At 36.5% G+C, this 21059-nt stretch overlaps 3 protein-coding genes across 6 annotated transcripts; 1 reads left to right on the top strand and 2 right to left on the bottom strand.

Annotated features, from left to right (window-relative positions):
* Positions 1–2259: 2259 nt before the first annotated feature.
* LOC143450184 (uncharacterized) lies at positions 2260–6438 on the bottom strand. Of its 3 annotated transcripts, none has more exons than XM_076950626.1 (4): positions 6359–6438; positions 3724–3848; positions 2924–3624; positions 2260–2837 (listed from the first exon to the last, which is right to left on the bottom strand). In XM_076950626.1, the coding sequence occupies exons 3-4, from the start codon at positions 3032–3034 to the stop codon at positions 2526–2528; spliced, it is 423 nt and encodes a 140-aa protein (XP_076806741.1). In that variant the 5' UTR covers positions 3035–3624; positions 3724–3848; positions 6359–6438; the 3' UTR covers positions 2260–2525. The 3 variants fall into 3 exon arrangements, with proteins under 3 accessions (XP_076806741.1, XP_076806743.1, XP_076806742.1); XM_076950628.1 differs by having other exon boundaries at positions 6359–6432; XM_076950627.1 differs by lacking the exon at positions 3724–3848 and having other exon boundaries at positions 2924–3176.
* A 3213-nt stretch (positions 6439–9651) lies between these two features.
* On the top strand, positions 9652–14360 carry LOC143450183 (calcium-binding protein 39-like). Of its 2 annotated transcripts, none has more exons than XM_076950625.1 (8): positions 9652–9862; positions 11252–11416; positions 11562–11638; positions 11843–12002; positions 12096–12221; positions 13425–13568; positions 13791–13940; positions 14081–14360. In XM_076950625.1, the coding sequence occupies exons 1-8, from the start codon at positions 9854–9856 to the stop codon at positions 14099–14101; spliced, it is 852 nt and encodes a 283-aa protein (XP_076806740.1). In that variant the 5' UTR covers positions 9652–9853; the 3' UTR covers positions 14102–14360. The 2 variants fall into 2 exon arrangements, with proteins under 2 accessions (XP_076806740.1, XP_076806739.1); XM_076950624.1 differs by having other exon boundaries at positions 11520–11638.
* Positions 14361–15465: 1105 nt separating this feature from the next.
* On the bottom strand, positions 15466–19067 carry LOC143449884 (toll-like receptor 8). Its single transcript, XM_076950212.1, has 2 exons — positions 15827–19067; positions 15466–15731 (listed from the first exon to the last, which is right to left on the bottom strand). Exons 1-2 carry the CDS (start codon positions 18817–18819, stop codon positions 15482–15484), a joined length of 3243 nt encoding a protein of 1080 aa, XP_076806327.1. The 5' UTR covers positions 18820–19067; the 3' UTR covers positions 15466–15481.
* Between the last annotated feature and the right edge of the window lie 1992 nt (positions 19068–21059).

The following is a 21059-nucleotide window of genomic DNA, read 5'->3' as shown; positions in this document are numbered from 1 at the left end:
GGATAACTCTCGAAGTTGTGCAGTGACGTCTGGAAGCTTGATATAATTTATACTCAATACTTTTAGAGCTGTCGGTAAGTGGAGTGGAAATTCATAAAGTTTGTAGCCGAACAAATTTAAAAGTTTCCAATAAATAAGTCGTTTCAACGCACTGGGCTCATGGTAAAGATTGCCATTACACGGTGGCAAAGTTGTTACACCAACAAGTCTGACGTTGTTCAGGCAATTCACTTCCAAAAACAACAAACTTATGATTGGATAAGACACAAAATCAGTCGCCTTAACTCTTAGTCTGATCCAATAGTAGTGAAGATTTAATGCCTCCACGTTAGTTGGCGAATTTTGGAGAACTTCTGTCCGTCCTCGACACGAGCAATCAACGTAAACATAGATGCGGTTAAACCAAGTTTTGGTTTCTTTAAGTATGTCAAAGGCCCAGGCTGGTGGTGACCACGCAAAAACCTCCGTATCAAATATATTCACAATAATCGCCCTAACGTTAGTATTCAAAGGATTTCTAGAAGATCCGCAAGAAAACAGATTTATTTTGTCTTCGCGGTCCGTAATTATTCGAATCGTTTTCACAATGAGAATATTTCTATCCGCAAGATGTCGTTTGAAGACCCAGTAAACCATGTGGCAGCCTGCGTTGTTGAGAAGAACAGAGCCGAATAAAGACCGCGGTGGGTCTGGGGCTAAAAGGCACCAAGAGGCCTATACTAGGGCTGCCATATCTGAAAAAGCCTAATTCCTGATGGTCTCAATGACCACCTTTGGCGACACCAAACACGGGCTATTCGGCATTTCAAAGGACCTTTGTTCTTAAATCCTACCAAAGCTAACTTTTCCGCTAGACAGCATCACTGTCACAGAGGGAAAAAAGCACAGAATTGCCATATTTGTTTAGTCCAACAACATTCTGTTTCATTACTATTAAGACTTTTTTCCGCTTAACAAAAATAAAACAATGTTGCTACATTCGCTATCCAAAAGTTACCAAATACGAAGGTAGGTCTGGTCACTAAAGCAAACAAAAAAATTGATTCCACAAAATAAACTAGCTAACTCAAATGACTCGAAAAATAAAAAATAAAAAACAATTCGAATAATTAGAAAATAATGAAAATTATTATGTCATAAAGCAAAGTTAACCAAAAATTACACTAGACTTAGCGTTATAGCGAGGCCTTTTAGCTGATAGGCATAGAAGTCCGTAAACAGTTGAAATTTTAATTTTCACAACACATGTAAAATATTTCAAGTTAAAAATAACTTACTAGATGCTAAAATTCTGTACATTAGAGCACTTTTTAGAATTATTCTCAGACACAGATTTCAACACCGAAATTCCGGACCCATGGAAACCCTAGCGGCCTAGCCTATACAGAATTTTGTCTCTGCGATTTATTATAAAACAAAATGCATACTGAACAGTACTCCTCCAAACATGTAATAAAAATTAAATATTTTTTAAGTATTTCGTCAACACATTCCCTATAAATCATTAAAAAATTCTGATTGCTTAATAAAACAAATATAAGCTATATCTCTATTACTGGATTAGGAATTTGAACTGCGATTGCATATTAGGGGAATTACCTACCAATGATTTTTTTTTTTTTTTATTCTTTCTTCATTAATTAAAATCAACTAATTGCGCTATTGCTGGACGACATAACAAAAACCAATTATGGTGTTTATCTGCTAAATGTATCGTAATTATTAAGTCCATTTAATAAGACTTCATTCATCACTACACTTTAGGTTTAACGTGATGTAAAGATGCCATAGGCCTACATAGGTCGGTGTTTTCATCAATTTCCTGCAGGCACGACAGTAAGTAGCAATGGAAACAGCAATTACCATTCGTAGCTATATGACCTACTTCCTGTACATTTTCGATGAAAATTTCAAGGAAAACAACAAAATTGAAACGGAAATATGTTAATTTTATTGTTTCCATAGACTGACTACAAAATCATTAAAATGTTTGGTACACTGCAAAAAAAATGCCTTATTGTTAGGTTGAAAAAAAAGTGGCTATTTTGTCCTCGTTTTTCGGCTGCATGTTATCCACAATCGAGGCTAGTTATAAGCAGTAAAAAGATTGCTAATAGTAAGCGCCTTTCGTTTGCCTAACAGATAGTTTAAAAACTGGCTGACCCGTAGTTCTGCTAATGCTATCCTTAAGCCAAAAATACCCCAATAGCAATCCATAATTTTCTTTTCTTAGCGCTTAGGTAAATACACTTGTTAATAATAAGCCAGTTTTATTTTGCAGCACGTTTTCAGAATGAGAATATCCAATGGCCAAAAACAACTTTTAAACAAACATCAATCAAAAATATTTTGATACACTTTCTGAGTTGGCCGTTTTCCAATGCCAAAAACGTGAAACTCAAGCAAACGATACAAAGATGAAGCTTGTGTTGGATACTCATAATCAAATACAAAATACACAGAAAGCAACATCAAAATACATTCAAAGCATGAAACTTTACCGATTGGAATGTACGATTGATTAATTAATTATTGATCATTAAACAACAGTTACCAGGAAATTCTGGAACACCCATACACATTATAAATGGTTGTTGACGAGATTTATCTTTTATGTCTAATAAACATCCATTACTGTCAAACACAATGACATACTTTGAGCCTGCAGAACAGACTTTCTCTGCCATCCTTTGAAAAACGACATAGCTCCCCTTTTCTGAGCCTTCTTCTACAAACGAGACGCCAAGAGATGATAGAAAGCTGGACCATCGAAAGGAACAGTTGGAACGGAACTCTTCGTAGCCTTGACTAACTAAAGCAGCGTATTCCTTGATACACTGCAGAGTAAAATAAAGCAATCAATGAGTAAGATATAAAATTCTTCAACACCTTACTGCCACATGTAACACATCTGTCAATTTACCTCAATCGGATGAACGCAATATTGCGAGTATTTTTGAAAGATAACATCAACGTCATTTCTCTTCGCAAGATGACGAATTTCCATCATCATCACGATTGGATTCCCAATCATCGGCAGCTCTCTTTCTGCTCTTGCAAAGTTGTACTTGCAGTACCCGATTCATCATCGCTTTTTGATTGTCCGCCCTTTTGCGAACGGCTAAATCAAGAGCTACCCACGGCTTCTCTCCACCGCATCCCAAAACCGGATACTCCTTTACAATGTTTTTTGATATTAATTTTCGCTCAGCCCTCTCTGATTCGCGGCCCAAAGTAACAGATATTATTTCTTCAATACGTCTCACAAGGTATATAAATTGAGAGGCCTGGAGGTTATTTTTGGTTACAGTGTTAAGAAATTCTTTTTCCACGCCTGAGAACGGAAATTCACTTCCTAGCCCTCCTGGATAAGGTACCAATTGATAGGGTGGAATGGAACAGCAGCTAGAAGACACCTTGTTAAACGCATGAGAGCCAGTTGGTGCATGAGAGATGGATTGGTTGGAAGACACGTCGTCGCTATTGGTGGATACATTCAAGCTTATATCACTATCGTTTGCTGACGCGAACGAAAAGGATGTGGACTTCGGTGTAGTCTTCAAGAAGGGTAAGCATAGCTTCAGAAATTGCACATGGTATGCTGTCAAGATCTTGAGTTTCGGTCTGGATAAAACAAACAGTTAACCGTTATTAACCTGCTGTTTTAATACAAAAAACTATGTCACTGCATCGTAATACAATAATTAAAAATATTATACGCACCTCACGAAATAACACTTCAGCAAGGAAATTCATTAATCGTGTTCTTTCTCCAAAAGATAATGTGACAAACTCTTCTTTGACGATAGCATGTGTGAGTGGCAAGTCAGCAACTTGTAATCCACTCTCTAAACAATAGTCGCCATTTGTTAAAACACCTGACATACAGGAAACTAACAACATAGGCTAAATACATCGAAATAACCCTATCAAATTAGAAATAGTTCGCTAAAAATTGAAATTTGGCGAAATTCGGATATGTTTCAAAGTTTTATTTAATAATAAAGAATTTGTAATTATAATTATATTCCTATAGGAATTTTTGGCGTTTGGTTATGGCAAAGAAACGTAAATAATAAGCCGCAAGCCTATTCCAAAGCACGTAAGACACTATGACAAAGAAATAATTCGCTTGTGCACTACTCGTGTGAGGTATTACACAAGGAACATATCCGTCATAATGACCGCATATGCTGGCGGTAATTGTTTGAATATGAGCGAGGACGATTGATGGTTGGTGACTTGTTTTGCTTCTGCTTCGATGGATGAGTTCTCATTTCTCAAATTTGCGTGACTATGCTGTTAGTTGCTTGATTCTGTCTATACAAATTACTAAATTATAAAGTTCCCATTTTATTTATTATAACACAAAGGCTTTTGCCTTCGGGCAAATCTTGCTGAATGTTACATAGCGCTGTAGTAACCAGTGAAATCGATCACGTAAAAAGGGAAGATTGAAAACATTACATCAGTATAAATATGTGGCAAACTAGTTCAAGCGAGGAAATTATCTGACGTCATTAAGGAAAACGCAAATTTGGTCAACAACTGAATTACGGGATTCTAAATTAAATTTCAAACATCTTGGAAAACAACTCGTGATTCGTGACGTAATCGTCACATAGCCTTCCTACCCAGAGTAAAGCTTGCCTGAAATGAAATTGAAGGCAACCTTTACTCGACAAAATTATGTCTGTGGTTATAATATTCATCACAGTTATTAAAACAAGAATTTGGTACAGTACAATGACAGAGCTCGGTAAATATAACAAATATCGATACACCGTTTCACTTGAAATACAAAACATGAGACATAAGCTTACAGAAGTGTCGCTTTCCCTTGCGTGTCGAAGGTAAAAAAATGAGCGATCACGTCTGCGTGTGTCATTCCGCGGCTGTAGCAAGCCTTGTTTGCGGTAGAGAGATGCGCCGTGTGGCGATGTCCAATGGACTTTGTCTTGATGCGTAAAAAAATATATACAATAGTTTGCTCATGCTCTTGGAGATGTATAACACGTTGGTTAGGCGATCAAAACTTCATCACATCAACCAGGTATCAATGTCATTAGTTCTGTTGTTTCCGAATTAGTCTGGTTGCTGATATTGTAGATGGAATGTCTTGAAAACTTCCTCGTTGACTAGCGTTTGTAGTTGGCTGATCTTGCTGTTGAAAGTTGGTCATCAAAACTTCATAAATAGCTGGTAACATTCTTTCTCGCTCAATATGCAACTAACTCAGCAATTTCGAACTGTTCGGGCACCAATTTATGACAAAGAGAAATTAAAGCGAGGATGGTTGAATTGATAGATAGTTTTTCTTCTGACTCGATGAGATGGTTGTCTTTTCTCAGCGGCTTGATAATGCTGTTTGCTTCTTAAATTCTGTCTATATATATTGCTAAATAATAAAGTCCCATTTTGTTTATTATAGGACACGAAGGCTTTCGCCTTCGGGCGAAGCTTGCTGAATGTTACATAGCGCTGTAGTAACCAGTGAAATCGATCACGTAAAAAGGGAAGATTGAAAACATTACATCAGTATAAATATGTGGCAAACTAGTTCAAGCGAGGAAATTATCTGACGTCATTAAGGAAAACGCAAATTTGGTCAACAACTGAATTACGGGATTCTAAATTAAATTTCAAACATCTTGGAAAACAACTCGTGATTCGTGACGTAATCGTCACAACACTACATCATGTTCTAAAATTAACACCACGGGAGGTGAAAGTACCTTTCGGAACTAAGCAAAGGTTAGATAACTTGTAAAATGTAACATTTTATACCAAACGCGGGAAAAAGGTTTAAAATACAAATGCACGTCATTGCATTGGAGTTGGGCACCGCCATTGATGTAACGCGCATTGGAAATAAGTCCAGATGCTTTCTTCCTACAAGTATCGTAACCTAACCGCGTGAAAGTTTACATCGTAGAACTGTTATAATACATAGGCTAGTAGCTCGTTTTAAAACTAAAATGTGGCATTTGCACAGTTGGCAGTATGCTATGCTTAAAAATCCTTAGAAATAGCCAAAGATGCCTTACTGGTAGTGCCACATGTTGATCTGCTGCCAAGACATTGTCAAGCAACAATCTAACTAAGGAAACCAGCGGTTTAGCGCGAAAATGACATTTCATAAAGCTGGCGTTAAAGGGCATCAATGCAATAGGAGTTATTTTACGCAATTACTAAGCTATAAATTATACAATTATTATAAATCGAAACAACCAACAAAAGCTAAATCAAAGTGGTTTGGATATACGTAACATTTCATTCAAGAACAGCTTATGTTTCATACCTATACTTTCTCATTTTGTTCATAATAGCATACAGGAGGATTTCAATTGCAGCATACCTTTCAACGCATCCACAATATTTTCAGATAAGCCACACTTGGCCGCTTCTTCCGCAAGATAACCCATCACCCGACTTGTAGCCTACTGTGGCGAAGATAAAAAGACAGAATCAAGTGCGGACGTGACAAATAATTACACTGGTCAACACACATTTTGGTGCGAAGAAAGTTTCAACGGTTTTAGAGTATTTTTATGTCGCTGAATCCAAAAATGGCATTAGTTTTTCCGAATTGGCTCTAGTTTTTGAGATATTCCATGTTTTTGTTTCAAAAAGTGCTAAAAATACGCAAATTTTGACATAGGTAAAATTCTTTTTATACTACAACTTCGATGAGTCTACATCTGTCTTTTCAATCATGTCCATACAGTATTCTTCTATTTCTGATGCGATATTGTTAAAGACGCAATCGTTAACACAGAGAGCCTTCTTTACGCGAATCATGTTTCATGTGAAAATCAAGCAAAAATTATAAAACTTAGGCGATGTTAGCAGTAAACAACAGATTTTTGTAACGCAAAAACAGGCGACGTCAAAGCACAAACACTACTTTTAGTAACGCTCAAAGTACATTTAGTAAGCTGTCAAAGCACGCTAATCAATCATATATCGGTACTGTAATACAAAAAAATTAGTCGATGCTTGTAAATTTTCTTTTGTACGACTTTCTGGAATGTGATGCAGCCAAGCAGTCACGTTGGAGACTCCAACAGTAGTCGGCCATCATATGGGCATCCCACCTGCCCTGATACCTCTCTTCTATGACCTTAATGTCCTGGTGGAACCTTTCTCCCTGCTCTTCACTTAGATCACCAAGGTTTGCAGGAAAACAATCTAAGTGGCTGAAGAGATAGTGAACCTTGATACTCATCTTCACACCCAAATCTTTCAACTTGGAAAGCATATCTTCCACCAATTCTTGGTAATTTTCAGCTTTTCGGTTACCAAGAAAGTTCTGTGTGACTAAAACAAACGATTGCCAAGCAGCAGACTCTGTGTCTGTCATGGACTGCACAAAACACACATCCTTTATGAGTTTGCGGATCTGAGGGCCATCAAAAATGCCTGCTTTAAGCTTTTCGATGGTCAAAGCAGGAAATGTTCTGCAAATATAGTTGAAGCAATCCCCAGTTGCAGGCAAGGCTTTCACAAATTGCTTCATCAAACCAAGTTTTATGTGCAGCGGTGGAATGATGATCTTCTCTCTAGCAACTAAAGCTTCATTTATGATGTTACCTTCACCTACTCTCATGGAATCTCTAAGTGGCCACCCTTTCTTCACCCAGTGATCAGTGCGCGCTCGGCTATCCCACAAGCAGATAAAACATGGGTATTTTGTATATCCGCTTTGCTGGCCAAGCAAAAAATTTACCATCTTCAAGTCTACACAGATTAACCATTGGTGAGAGTCATAATCCAGTTTCTGTAATACCGTTTTAATGTTGTTGTACTCTTCTTTTAGTTTTGTTGAGTGGCCAATTGGGAGAGATGCATATCTGTTACGATTATGTAGCAATACACATTTCAAACTCCTTTTCGAACTGTCTATGAATAAGCGCCACTCTTGAGGTCTATATTGTGGCACTCCCATTTTCAGCAGAAGCCCTTCGATGTCTTTGCAGTAAACAAGGTCATCTTGTTGGCTAAAATACGGAAGTAATTCTTTCTCTCTTGTACGGTAGAATGTTATTGAAGCTCCGGTTCCAAGGCAGTTTTTGTCTTTGAGTCAGGATGCCAAAATTTCTGCTGCTTCTTTGGATAAGTTGAGATCCCTGATAAGATCGCTCAGCTCCTCCTGCTTGAATGGCTCTGGAATGAATGGACTGCTTTCTAACACACTTCCACTGCTCTCACTTGCAGAGCATATATATACAGAACGAAAATGTGACAGGTTGTCAATTCAGTCACAGGAAAATGCATCCTCCCAGTGACAAGGCCTAAGCATATTGTCAAACTTCCACTAATGAACTCAATTCTCACTTGAATTACAAAAATCCTCCACGTTTTCCAAACTTACTTATGTGAGCAATAGCTTGAACTTGACTCGTGGTATTCCTTTCTCTGGCTACAGAACTATTAAATTCTGATTACAACATCTTTAGTCTACAACAATATAGCTATAAAATGAGATATTGATATGATGTGATAACTGAAGGGAGTACTCTACACTGTACATGTGGTGAACAATACAAAGAAACTGTAGCTTATCAGAATGATGCCGAAAATGGAGTGTTTTCAATGCCTTGTTTCTGAAGTAATGGGATGCTACAATAACAAATAGACATAGTGGAGTATCTGGTCCAAAATAAGTAATGCATACTGCCTAAGAGACATTTCCAATATGCATTTTACTGATGCTTGTGTTCACAATTGGCAGATACTAAAGTTAACGATTTTTCTCTGGTCAACAATAAAAAACATCGATATCTCAAAAACTAGAGCCAATTCAAAGAAACGAATGTTATTTTCGGACTCAGCAGCCCAAAATTACCCAGAAACCATCAAAATATCTTTGGCACTCAAAAAAAATGTTTTTTTTGTTGGCCAGTGTTATTAATACCACAATCTTTTTTCTTAGCCATTATGACGTTTCAATGCATAACCCTTGGTTCTCTTTTTCCGGCAACTAAATGTTAGGTAAGAAATTGAAAATGTCTAGTAATAAGGCCGCAATAACGGTAGGTTTCTAAATAATAGGTCATTAGTTAGCAATCCTACGTATTAGGCTGAGAATTACTAACAACAAGGAAGAAAACTTGGAAATATACTAACAATGAGACTTAATTGTTAAATGCACTAAGAATAAGCCAAAATACGAGTTCATCAACCAACTGCACTAATTATAAGCCTTTTGAACTAACAATAAGGCATTATTTTTTGCAGTGTAGACTTGTATCTTATGGCAGACTATCATTTTCCATCAGTTTTTTGCAATCGTTCAATCAATTATACAAATATTCATGGGGATTAGTACACAAATGCATCACATAGTCGAAACGGGTCTAGTACACAGCAAAAAGCATCCTGTAATTGTGCACTTGTGTACTAGGCTCGTCGGAACTTGCCCAAAGGCTAGGCCTAGCTCGGTACCTGTAAGTTTTGTTTAGTTTGATATAGGCCTAAACACATTCAGGGTTTTGGTGGCCGTGCTAACCGCCATCGTTGCTGTTGTTAAAAAATCTAGCATTGAAAGAAACAGCTGTCAGACAATGTGTCGATATGAAGATGAAAAAGATAAAGCATATACCTGTGGTTCAAATCTGTTTCTGTTAAGTAATGTTCTCTTTCAGGTTTAACAACCTAAGTCCTGCCTTAAATATATTGATTCAAGTACAACATTAACTCTGCTTGTTCTCAATACATATACTGCACAGTCAAACTGTTTTTTTTGGAATTATTGAAAATATCAAATCATAGCAAGACCCCACAGGAGATTGTAAACGATCTTAATTCAGCTATTAAGGTTTTGTCTGACCAGCAAGCAAGCAAAGAGAAAATGGAGAAGGTGAAGTTTGTGTTTTGTTGATTACTTTTGCATTTGCACCTGCTGTCTTTACGATTTAACGTTAAGTGTTTTAGGAATACTTGGCAGTCTGGACTCTAGAGCATGGTAGTGCAAGCCCACAGCTTGTGTGCTGCATTACCATGACTATGTCAAATTGAGCAACCAATAAAAAAAGCTCTTGCTTATGCCAGTTGCTAAATTTGTTTAATTTTGATGTAGTGTATGAAACGGACGACCGGTTAATCGCGACAACGTGATGTACTCAGTTGTAGATATATAAAACATATCTTTGGCAGTTCATGTGAAGAACCGATAAAATACCAACAACTTTGAACTGTCTTCGATTTTTTAATGGTTTTAATGTTTTATGTCGTGTGAAAATGGCTATTCTCTGACTGTGTTGGCTGATAAAAAATTGTGTTCTGTGAAATTTGAGTATCGAGATGTTCATGGTACCCTACAAATGCACTGAAATGGTATCACCATGCAAGAGGTGAAGTGACAGAGATAAACTGTTAGTCACATTGTAAATTAGTTTGTGCTTAAGCAATAACATTGAATAAATTGAAGCAAACACCAAGACTATTTGGTTTGGATGTGATTTAATTTAGGATTTAATAAACAGCTTAGATTCTTGCATTAGGAAAACACCAAAGCTATTTGGTAAGGATGCTTAATAAACATCTTAGATTCCTCCAGCATTAGTAATAAGTAGGGCGATTATTTTTTGATTAGTCAAAAAAATTGTCAAATTTACAACATTAGGTCAAAAATTGTCAAAATTGTTTACCAAGTCAAAATTGTTTACCAACTAAATTGTCGTGGTGTCATAGAGGTTGCATTGTAGGTGAACTTGATATTTTACATTGTACACCTTGTAGCCTACTTTATACTGTTGTAAATGGCCCATTGTCTACTTATTGTGAATCAGCTCTTGCTTCGGTTTTACTTTAGATACTTCATATATCTTTAGTTTAGACAAATGTTTTGAACAGTTTTTGTTGGGACTTAGGTGCAGCTTTTTTGGCAATGATTTGTAATTAGCTCATTTCCCTTTTCAGAATAGGCTAGGTCTGTGTTCAGATTTTTGCCCTTCTTTACTACAATAAATTTTAACTTTTTATACAATAATGCGTAATTTAACTACTTGAGTTCTTCATACGTCAAAATTTGTCAAAAAAAAAGTTTTTTAATGTTAATATTTGTCAAAATTTTCAATTTTTAGGTCAAAAACTTTAGTTTTTTAGGTCAAAAAATAATCGCCCTAGTAATAAGCTATGAACCCATGTTGACAGTTCATTTTTCCTGTTGTGACAGTATCTGATGTTGTTCTTGTCCTGCTATAAAACTTCTTACAATTTAACTGTACTTGATGTTTCTTGCTTCCAGGCTCAGCAAGCCCTTACAGAGAACCTGGTCATGATGAAGTTGATTTTGTGTGGATCTGAGCAACCCCAACCACAGCCCGAACTTGTTGCCCAGATTTCCCAGGAAGTGTACAACACCTATTTTCTAGTCAACATTGTGGACAACATTTCTTACGTCGATTTAGAGGTTGTGCACAATGTACTTCTAAAGAATTTGAAAAGATTTTGAAATGTGTGAGACTGAAATAGGTCTTTGAGTGCAAACATCTTGATGATTTTAACTTTATCAGCGAAGAAATGATTTCGTTGAAGTATTTATCGCCTTGTTAAAGCTACAGACTGGAGATAAGCACGAAACCGTCGACCATTTGATAAACGAAGACGAGATAGTGATTAAATTAGTTAAAGGGTGGGTTAATTGCATGCAATGTAAAAACACGATTGTGGTAATACATGTTAATATTAAAAAAAGATTTGTCTTATTCCAATTCAAAGGAAACAATTTTAATTTTTACTTAATGTGAGAAAAGATTGTTTGATTACACATTTTTCTGGAATAAAACTAAACAGAATCCACTAAGAATGATTCCTTAAAGTTTATGTTTCTTTCCAGATACGAAAGCCCAGACATTGCCCTATTCTGTGGTAAACTGTTGAGGGAATGCATCAGACATGAACCCCTCGCAATAATCTTTTTTGAACGTGACCTAATTTTTAAGTTCTTTGAATATGTGGAGATGTCTGATTCCGACATCGCATCAGACGCCTTTAAGGTTAGTGTGTTCATGATGAATGTTTTCATTAAACTTTTAAGTTAAAATGACTTAATCAATCTGTGTTTGCGTAAGTCTTCTTGTTTCACGTAGGACCTGCTGACAAGACATCAAGCTTCCTGCTTTAAATTTTTGAGTGCAAACTTCGACCGAGTATTTCAGGCTTACAATCGCTTGCTTGAGTCAGAAAACTGCCTGTTGAGGTGTCAGTCACTTAAGGTTTGTTTAATTATGTCACCTGAAGTTGGTGTGCTCACACATATAGGTTGTGCAGGGTAACTTTTGTTAGTTTATCGATGAACCATTTTTTCCATTCGATTCTGTTTTTTATTTAAGTTTAATTGTGCCGTGTTTATTTGATTGCTTCCTGCAGACAGTTTTATTATAGATCAACATAAATCTGAAAATGATTGTTTGAACATGGCTTTGATTTTTTTTCCAAACACGACCACCTTTAAGAGTAGGTCCCAAAAAAATGGCCCCATCACCTGGTGTTTGTGGTTCAGGGATTTGGCCGAAAGCAAAGTTGGCCCCTTTTATCTAGTCGCCTTTCCCGATAAAGATTGTCCTAAACCCTCGTTGTACTATTCTCACAAAGACTCACCTTATTTGCAATTGGCCCTTACTAAGCTCATTTGTCCACCAGCATCATGTGATTGTGAAAGTGACTGGTCACATTAGTGAGATTACCAAACACAGTGATATGCATTGGGAGTGGACAATCGGGTGATTGTGGTTCAAACACTAAGCTGGTTACCGGTCAACTTGATTACATGTCAAAAGACAAGAAAAATTGTGGGAAAAATGATCCTATTAATCGGTTGACATTTAGTCAAGTTTCTACTCTGTGTATTAGTTACAGGCTATGCTCTGCATGTGGTGTGACAATTTCTAAGCTATGGTCGTGTAAATTTGTTATTTAGCTTGGAAAAGTGCTTTCAGGTTAGAAAGTTTGAACACACACAGAAATCATGGTGAAATATTTGTGAATGAATGTGCTTGACTTGTACGAGAAGATTTCAAGCTGATTGTGGTCTTTATTTTATCCCGATTTTATTCAATCCGTCTCGGATTATTGTTACAGTAGAGCACACAGCTTTTTGACTAAAATGACCTCATAGAACATGTTAGACATTGTATTGTTGCATGTTTAGACGCTTTACACATACCAAGCCATATGAGCCAACACATCATGTGATTTCTTGCAAAATCATATTTTATGTCCGTAGCTTGCTTTGCGTTGCAAGAGCAATTACTTTCCATGTGATAATGCAATGCCTAGTTATTATGACATCATAAAGACAATTTATGAAAGTTGAAAGACATTTCTATTTGGTTTTCTGCAACAATATTGCATTGTTCTGTCATAAAAATATAACTCAAGTTACTCAACATGTTCATTTCTTCATAATTTATCCCCAGTTACTGGGTGAACTATTCCTCATTCGTCACAATTTAACGATTATGACGCGTTACATCGGCAAGCCCGAGAACCTGAACATCATGATGAACAATCTTCGTGATCAGAGCCGCAACATCCAGTTTGAAGCTTTCCATGTTTTCAAGGTAAGACTGATCCCATGCTTACCTGAAGCATGCCTCCATGCTTAATGCAGTGGTCATGTCATTGGGTTCACTGCCTAAGGCCTATGACCATTGGTTATGCCGATATGAGTGACCAATTCTTTTAAAATGTCAAGTTAAGTTGCTGTCTTTAAAACTTGCTTGGTGACACTTTGTCTCACTCACTGCTACGTCATGGTCCAACTTAACGTCTGTTTCTTGCAGGTTTTTGTTGCAAACCCAAACAAAACAAAACCAATTTTTGATATTTTGTTGAAAAATCAGCAAAAACTTGTGGATTTTCTTTCAAATTTTCACAATGATAGATCGGACGATCAACAGTTCAACTATGAGAAAGATTGCCTTATAGAACAGGTCAGTAACAGAATTTCATTGTATCGATGAGATTAATGAATTTTTCAGATAAAAAACATCAAAAAGGCACTGCATGTTCGATTGTTTAGTTTAGAACCTACTTTGTTTGCAAATAAGTGAAGAATATTTTTCTCTTTCAGATAAAAGAATTGAGCGGTTAAGATGTTACAAATATAACCAGGATCATGTGCACTTTGTCAGTGAATATCTTCTCCCAAATATCTTTATGCTTCTGCTTTCAAACCTGTTGCATTTCATAGCAAGCCTCATCCGACTGCAAGTTAATCACTTATATGGCTTTGTCTTGTGCTAACTATTAACCCATTTAAGAACTAACATTAGCGGTTTGATTGAACTGTATTTGTTGCTAACACCTGATTTGTAAAGTAGCTGCTCATTAAAATTTACTTTCATAACATATATTTACCTCCCAAAGACCATGTTATTTTCTTTCCTGCTAGTGCAAGTAGCATCAAGTGCTCAAACTTCGGAACAAAAACGTTGTAGCTAAATTTTTGAGATCAGTAACTCACTGAGGGTCACTCCAGAAAAACCGTCAGATCCAGTAGCACCCACAATAGGTTTTAAGGCAGAGGAGAAGACAAACACCGTCATTTCTTGTTTTCACTCAAAGAAGTTTAGTTTTTAACTAACGCTCACAAAGCTCTGCTAGTTATCGCTGCTTGATTGTCGCTAAACTTAAATCGACGTTCATTGAAGGGCTTGGAAGACAGGTTTGTATTCGCAGCAGTGTACAAGAAACAGAAGAAACTGGCTTTAAGCAGCTTTTGCTTTTCTCATACCATTAAATTTGCTGTTTGATTCTATATTATAACAAACTGCATCCTTGGAAACGATGTAAGTAAGGAAACAGTTGAAGTCACTTTATAACTTCTATTTAGTTTGCCAAATATTATAAAACATTTTTACATGCTAATTTTTCCAATGGCCAGCATAAGAATATCTTGAATTAGCACAAGTCAAATTTTAATTCTGCTGGACATTTTCCAGCAAATTTTTTATTAACATTCACATGTGTCAATGAAACACGGTCCGTAAAACTTGCCCAATCTTAAGTATAATTCCCATATTCGCAAGATGGAGTAAAATTTAAATATGATGATTTATAATGATGGTTGAGATTTACTGTACGGCTAATGTCGTTGATTTGTCCGGCCAAGCTTTTTTACAGGTGATTGCAACATTATTTTAAAGCTATTCAAATAAATTGAACACTATAATATAAAATACTTTTAAAATAATATTTAATAAAAATCAAAGTTTAAATGATCAAAAATCACTGCAACCTAAATGTTTGTTGTGCCAATTTGAATACAATGACTATACAAATAAAAGCCTTAACAGTAAAACACAGCATGCAAAATGAGAAAACAATGTTTTTCATCTATTAAAAACATGTCAGATATAAGCATCAATAAAGTATTTCGAGTTTTGCATCTGCTGCTGTTATTCACAAAAATATGTTCAAGTTGGTTAAAACGTTGAAATGCGTTGCCCCAAATGAACTCAATAGTGTTGCGTCACTTTCCGTTCTCAAGAAGTTTCCTATCCAGTGCCGTGTTGCTCGCGAAAGCAGTTCGCAGTGTTTCGAAGAACATAACTTCGTCGTCATTTGTTTGGTCGAATCTCAGGAAGTTGTAAAATTTTCGGTTGAAAGTTCGTTGAATTAATTCTGGAACGCGAGCTGCTTCTTCACCATGCCACTCCACTAATATCAGTTGATCTCTTCCAGCAGAATGTTGAAGTTCCTGGAGCGCCTGCAACACGAATCTGAAAAAAAAAATGTAAACATAATTAAAACATTTGCATTAATATTATTGGTATTTCATGCATCTCTATCCAAAACTTTATAACTACAAGTTTACTTGCAAGTCGGAGTGTCGCAAAAGTTGCCAGAAAATATGACGATTGTTTTCCGACTCTTCGTGATAAGACGGAGAAGATTTTCATTTGGAGACATGCCAGCATCGATATCGCGACCAGCTAAGAGAAGTTCAATGGAAGGGTTTCCGTTAATCATCCCAGGTACCAGTTTATCATCCACCCAATCACCCAGTTCATCATTGCTGTGGTCAAAGAATACAAAAGCTTTCTTGCCTTCGTTTGTAGAATATCTTGAAGAAACGTCGCTTGGCTTCAATGCTTGAACTCTGAAATATTCATTGACTTTCCGAAATATCAATCTCTTGAACCATTTGCTATAACCAACACTGCCGCATAACATGAATAATACAAAGAATATTGTGAATGCGATTGTGTACTTGAGATGTGTCTGCAAATCACACGATGTGTTAATTCCGTATCGAGACACCGGGCGACCACGCAAATTCAGCGGGGAATGGCACGCCACACACCCGCCATAATATTGGTCAATAATCGAAGTGCATTTGTGATAAAAGCCAGGAAGTTTGGTGTTGTCACTTGCATCAGAAATATACCAACGATAAAATTTCTGCCACTCATGACAAAAACAATCGAGTTCGTTCCATCTTATGTCCAAATACTGAAGTGAATTCAACACATCTTTGCTGAAAATACTTGAGTCTAGTTGAGTTATGTAGTTGTGACTGAGATCAAGGGTTTCAAGTTTCAAATGCAAAAAGAATCCTGGTTGAATAAACTTGATTTTGTTATGGGCGATAGTAAAATGTTTCAAGTTGGGGCAAACAGTCAAGTTTCCGTTTAGTTCAATGATATTATTCAAATCTAAATTTAAGGAATGCAACTTGTTCAAGATTTTTAAAGATGTCGATGGAAATGTGGCCAATTTGTTATGGCTCAAGTCCAAGATTTCAAGATGGTCTGATCCTTGAAACCAATAGTCTGGAATAGGCGAAGAAATTTTGCAATCTCTGAGTACAAGATGTCTGAGCTTGGGCATAAACTTGAAAAAACCTTTTCCTTCGTATTCATGTGGAAAGTTCAAAACACTTTGCGCGATGTTAAGTTCTACTATGGACGAGTTCATGTTAGCTCTGTATAAATGATTCAAACGTATAAAACCTAAAACCAACATTCCAGCTGGAGTCCGCAAATTTAACTCGACTTTAGAGTAAGGATTGAAGTGAAGAAGAAAGGACAAATCAAGATACGGGTCCATATGTTTCCCAACAATATCAAACTCACGCAGACTCGACAAGTTACTGAAAGTGAAAGGATCGATACTTCTAAGAGGATTATGAGACAGGTCGATGCTGCACAAATTTATCAGGTGTCTCAAATCATCTGATCTTATCACACTTATTCGATTTTGTGATAGGTCAAGAATAGTTGTCTTTGATAACAGAAGTGCTTTTTGTTCAGATATGGTTGTAATTTGGTTGTTTGAATAGTCAAGTAAACCGCTTTTTTTGCATTCCAAATCCGGTATCTTGAAAGTTCGTTTTTTATGCTGTTCGAAATTTTTTTCTAGAAAACTGAAGTGTTTTTCTAGAATTCTTGTTTGTAAAGTTTGAAAATCTTTTTTACTTAACGCGTCCTCTTTAAAGCTTAAAATGTTATTCGAGGCTCGAATGGATTTAAGATGACGTAATCCAGACCATGCATCGGAGGAAATGTGATGAACATTGCAATAGGAGATATCGATCGTGGATAGATGAGTTAAGTTTGATAAATTAGAAAATGATTGATTGTCGATTTCGTGAAATTCCATGGAAACCAAAACTGAGTGAACATGCTTTCTTTCATTCCCAAATATTATTGTTTTAAGAGAAGACAAAGATGCAAAAGCTTGGCCCAAACGAAGTGATTTGATTGGTTCCGCAGTTCCGCATACCGACACATTGTTACTAGACAAATCAACATATCGTAGTTTATGCAGATTGACCAAGTATGTTGGTTCGAATATCGTCAGTTTTAAACAATTAAAAGAAAGATCCAACATTTCAAGATTTTTGTTGTTTTTAAATATTCCGTCTGTTAAAAATTGAACAAGATTGAACGATAAATCGAGATACTTAAGATGTATCAATGGATCAAACACCCCATCCTCAATGATAAGTGATCGAAGCGATTTGATAAGTGACATACTGCACAAATTTAACATTTCTAAACTTGTTGCGTTCACAAAGTCATTTTTGCTTAAACGAAGTATGGGGTTCATTGCCAACGAAAGAACTTTTAGTTGGGTTCCGAGTAAGTATCCTGGGATCATTCTCCAGTTGTTAACGGCCAAATCAAGATACTGTAGACCGGAAAAGAGCGGTTGTGTTATTGTAAAATTTTTTGGACAACGGTCGACATCTTTTACAAAATAGCAATTGCCTATGCTTACTAGAACATTTAAGTTGGGTAACTCTCGAAGTTGCGCAGTGACGTCAGGAAGCCCGGTAAAACTTATATCTAATACTTTCAGAGAAGTTGGTAAGTGGCGTGGAAATTCACGAAGTTTGCTGTCAACCAAATTTAAATGTTTCAAATAAACAAGTCGTTTCAACGCACCAGGCTCAATGTAAAGATCGCCATTGCATGGTGGCAAAGGTCTGACACCACTAGGTCTGACGGTGTCCAAGCAGTTCATTTCCAAAAACAACAAACTTATATTGGGATAAGAAACAAAATCAGTCGCCTTTACTCGTCTTATCACATTGAAGTTCAGATCTAACGCTTCCGGCAAATTTTGGGGAACTTCTGTTAGTCCTCGACACGAGCAGTTAATGTAAACATAGCTGCGATTAAACCAAGTTTTGCTTCCTTTAAATATGTCTTGTTCAAAGGCCAAAGCTACCGTTGACCACGCAGACGTCTCCATATCAAATATATTTGTAATAACCGCCCTATCGCAAGGATTCAGAAGATTTCTAGAAGATCCGCAAGAAAATAGGAGAAACTTCAGCAACAATATGAGCAACCAGCCCATGTTCTATGAAAGCAATTTACCGGTGAGCACTAGCTACAAAGTTTCAAAATAAATAAAACGATTAAACTTTTTTCGATGATCTTTATGTTAAAGTCTTTTGCTTTCAAATCTATGCATAACTTCTCCTTCACAACTTTCTTTGCGAGTCTATGTTTGTAATTTGTTATTATCACATAATGTCTTATATATATGTTTACTTGACTTGACCTCAGATAGCCCTTTAACTTGCTTATTCTTAGAATGTTGTAATTCAACTTGTAACAGTGAAGTAAATCACAAGCTTGTTGTAAATGAATTTTTAACTTAACTCTTTCTTCTCTCGCTGAACAACTTCTTAATTCACCAACTCGCTCTTTTAATCGTCGTCTCCTTATTTCTCAGAAGGGATTCTTATTTTATGCAGAAAAAAGTCGCGTTCATTATGACGTAATTGAAAATCTCTATTCAGCTTGGCAGATTGTTTGTGACTTGTTGACAAGTTGTACAAGTAAACAGCAAGCTACGAACAAGGAAGTGGGAATGTTAAGAATATGCAAAATTATCACTATGTAACAAAAAAAAAAGTTGTCTTTGTCTTTGTCCTTGTGAAATAATTGCTATATTCTGTTTGCTTATGCCGAAAAAACATGAAAAATCTTAGTTATACCACCATAACTTCGGTTGTGTTGCTAAGACTACTTTGAAATTTGTCATTCTTCTTATGGAAGAAGCTTGTAGATTAAATTGAAAACTTTCTTTTAGTTACTTCTAGTGATAGTTACCTCATAATGGATACAATTGCGTAACAATTCGATTCTGCTAGTAGACTGAGCCCTTTATTTTTTGTTATGTAACAAATAAAGTGGAGATTTTTTACAGCACGAGCAATTTAGTCAATTTTGCTGCTTTGTAGACCTACATACAGGTAAGTTGTTTTTGCTGCAATAGCATGCTTAGTTTCAAATGAACTTTACTGTTTTTAGAAAGGTAGTGTGTCTAATTGTGTTAATAGTTTTAGAAGGTTTATTTTCTTATTGAATCTTTACAGATTTTTTAATTCTATCGCCATTATTAAAAGTGTGGTATGGCTCGCCGTGGTTGCAAGTACTCAGCAGATTCCTTCTGCTATGTGTGTGGTGAGTTCTTTGCAAAAAAAGCACTGTCTGGAGAGTTGCAGGCGTGCGAAAGAAGCCTATCATGCATACTTTCGCATGCCAGTCGGTGACCAAGATAAACATTGGGCACCACACGTCATATGCGAATACTGCCGTCGTACTCTAGAAGGTTGGTTTAGGGGAGAGAAAAGGGCAATGCGTTTTGCTATCCCCCGTGTCTGGCGTGAGCCCACAAACCATCTCACAGATTGTTACTTCTGTATGGTGGATCCAAGCAAACGACGGAAGGGAAAGTCGCGTTCATTATGACGTAATCGAAAATCTCTATTCAGCTTGGCAGATTGTTTGTGACTTGTTGACAAGTTGTACGAGTAAACAGCAAGCTACGAGCAAGGAAGTGGGAATGTTATGAATATGCTTAGTTATAGAACTTTATCGAAGGATCAAAGTTTTTATTCGGTGCGCCACCACACGGTAGAAATAAGACGCCGTTTCACATGAATCATAAAAAATAAAAAAATTTTATTTGGCAAGCTTTTTGTAGCAAACGGAGGCGATTATTTTGTTGTCGCTGTCCGTAATTATTCGAATCGTTTTCACAATGAGAATATTTCTATCCACAAGATGTCGCTTGAAGACCCAGTAAACCATGTGGCAGTCTGCGTTGTTGAGAGCAGAGCCGGATTAAGACCGTGGTGGGTCTGGGGCTAAAAGGTATTAAGGGGCCTATACTAGGGTTGCCATATCTGAAAAGGACAAATTCCTGATGGTTTCAATGACCACCATCAGGCGACACCAAACACGGGCTACGACTCGGCATTTCAAAGGAGCCTTTGTTCTTACATCCTACCAAAGCTAATTTTTCCGCAAGACAGAATCACTGTCACAGAGTAAAAAAAGCACAGAATTGCCACATTTTTTTAGTTTTAGTCCAACTTTCTGTTTCAATAATATTAGACCTTTTTTCCGCTTAACAAAAATAAAACTATGTTGCTACATTCGCTATCCAAAAGTTACCAAATACGAAGGTAGGTCTGGTCACTAAAGCAAGGAGCAAAATTGATTCCACAAAATAAACTAGCCAACTCAAATGACTGGAAAAATAAAAAGTAAAAAACAATTCGCATAATTAGAAAATAATGAAAA

This window comes from Clavelina lepadiformis, chromosome 3 (genome assembly GCF_947623445.1).
Source record: "Clavelina lepadiformis chromosome 3, kaClaLepa1.1, whole genome shotgun sequence".
NCBI classification, from domain to species: domain Eukaryota; kingdom Metazoa; phylum Chordata; class Ascidiacea; order Aplousobranchia; family Clavelinidae; genus Clavelina; species Clavelina lepadiformis.
This window is presented reverse-complemented; position numbering and strand designations above follow the sequence as displayed.

Excerpts from the sequence above, each read along its gene's own strand:
- LOC143450184 (XM_076950626.1), bottom strand. The coding sequence starts at position 3,034 with ATGATTGGGAATCCAATCGTGATGATGATGGAAATTCGTCATCTTGCG. Across the intron at positions 2,838-2,923 it reads ATTGCGTTCATCCGATTGAG|TGTATCAAGGAATACGCTGC; the intron begins GTAAATTGACAG and ends TTTACTCTGCAG.
- LOC143450183 (XM_076950624.1), top strand. Across the intron at positions 11,639-11,842 it reads GTGATTAAATTAGTTAAAGG|ATACGAAAGCCCAGACATTG; the intron begins GTGGGTTAATTG and ends GTTTCTTTCCAG. Across the intron at positions 12,222-13,424 it reads TGAGGTGTCAGTCACTTAAG|TTACTGGGTGAACTATTCCT; the intron begins GTTTGTTTAATT and ends ATTTATCCCCAG.
- LOC143449884 (XM_076950212.1), bottom strand. The coding sequence starts at position 18,819 with ATGGGCTGGTTGCTCATATTGTTGCTGAAGTTTCTCCTATTTTCTTGC. Across the intron at positions 15,732-15,826 it reads TGCGACACTCCGACTTGCAA|ATTCGTGTTGCAGGCGCTCC; the intron begins GTAAACTTGTAG and ends TTTTTTTTTCAG.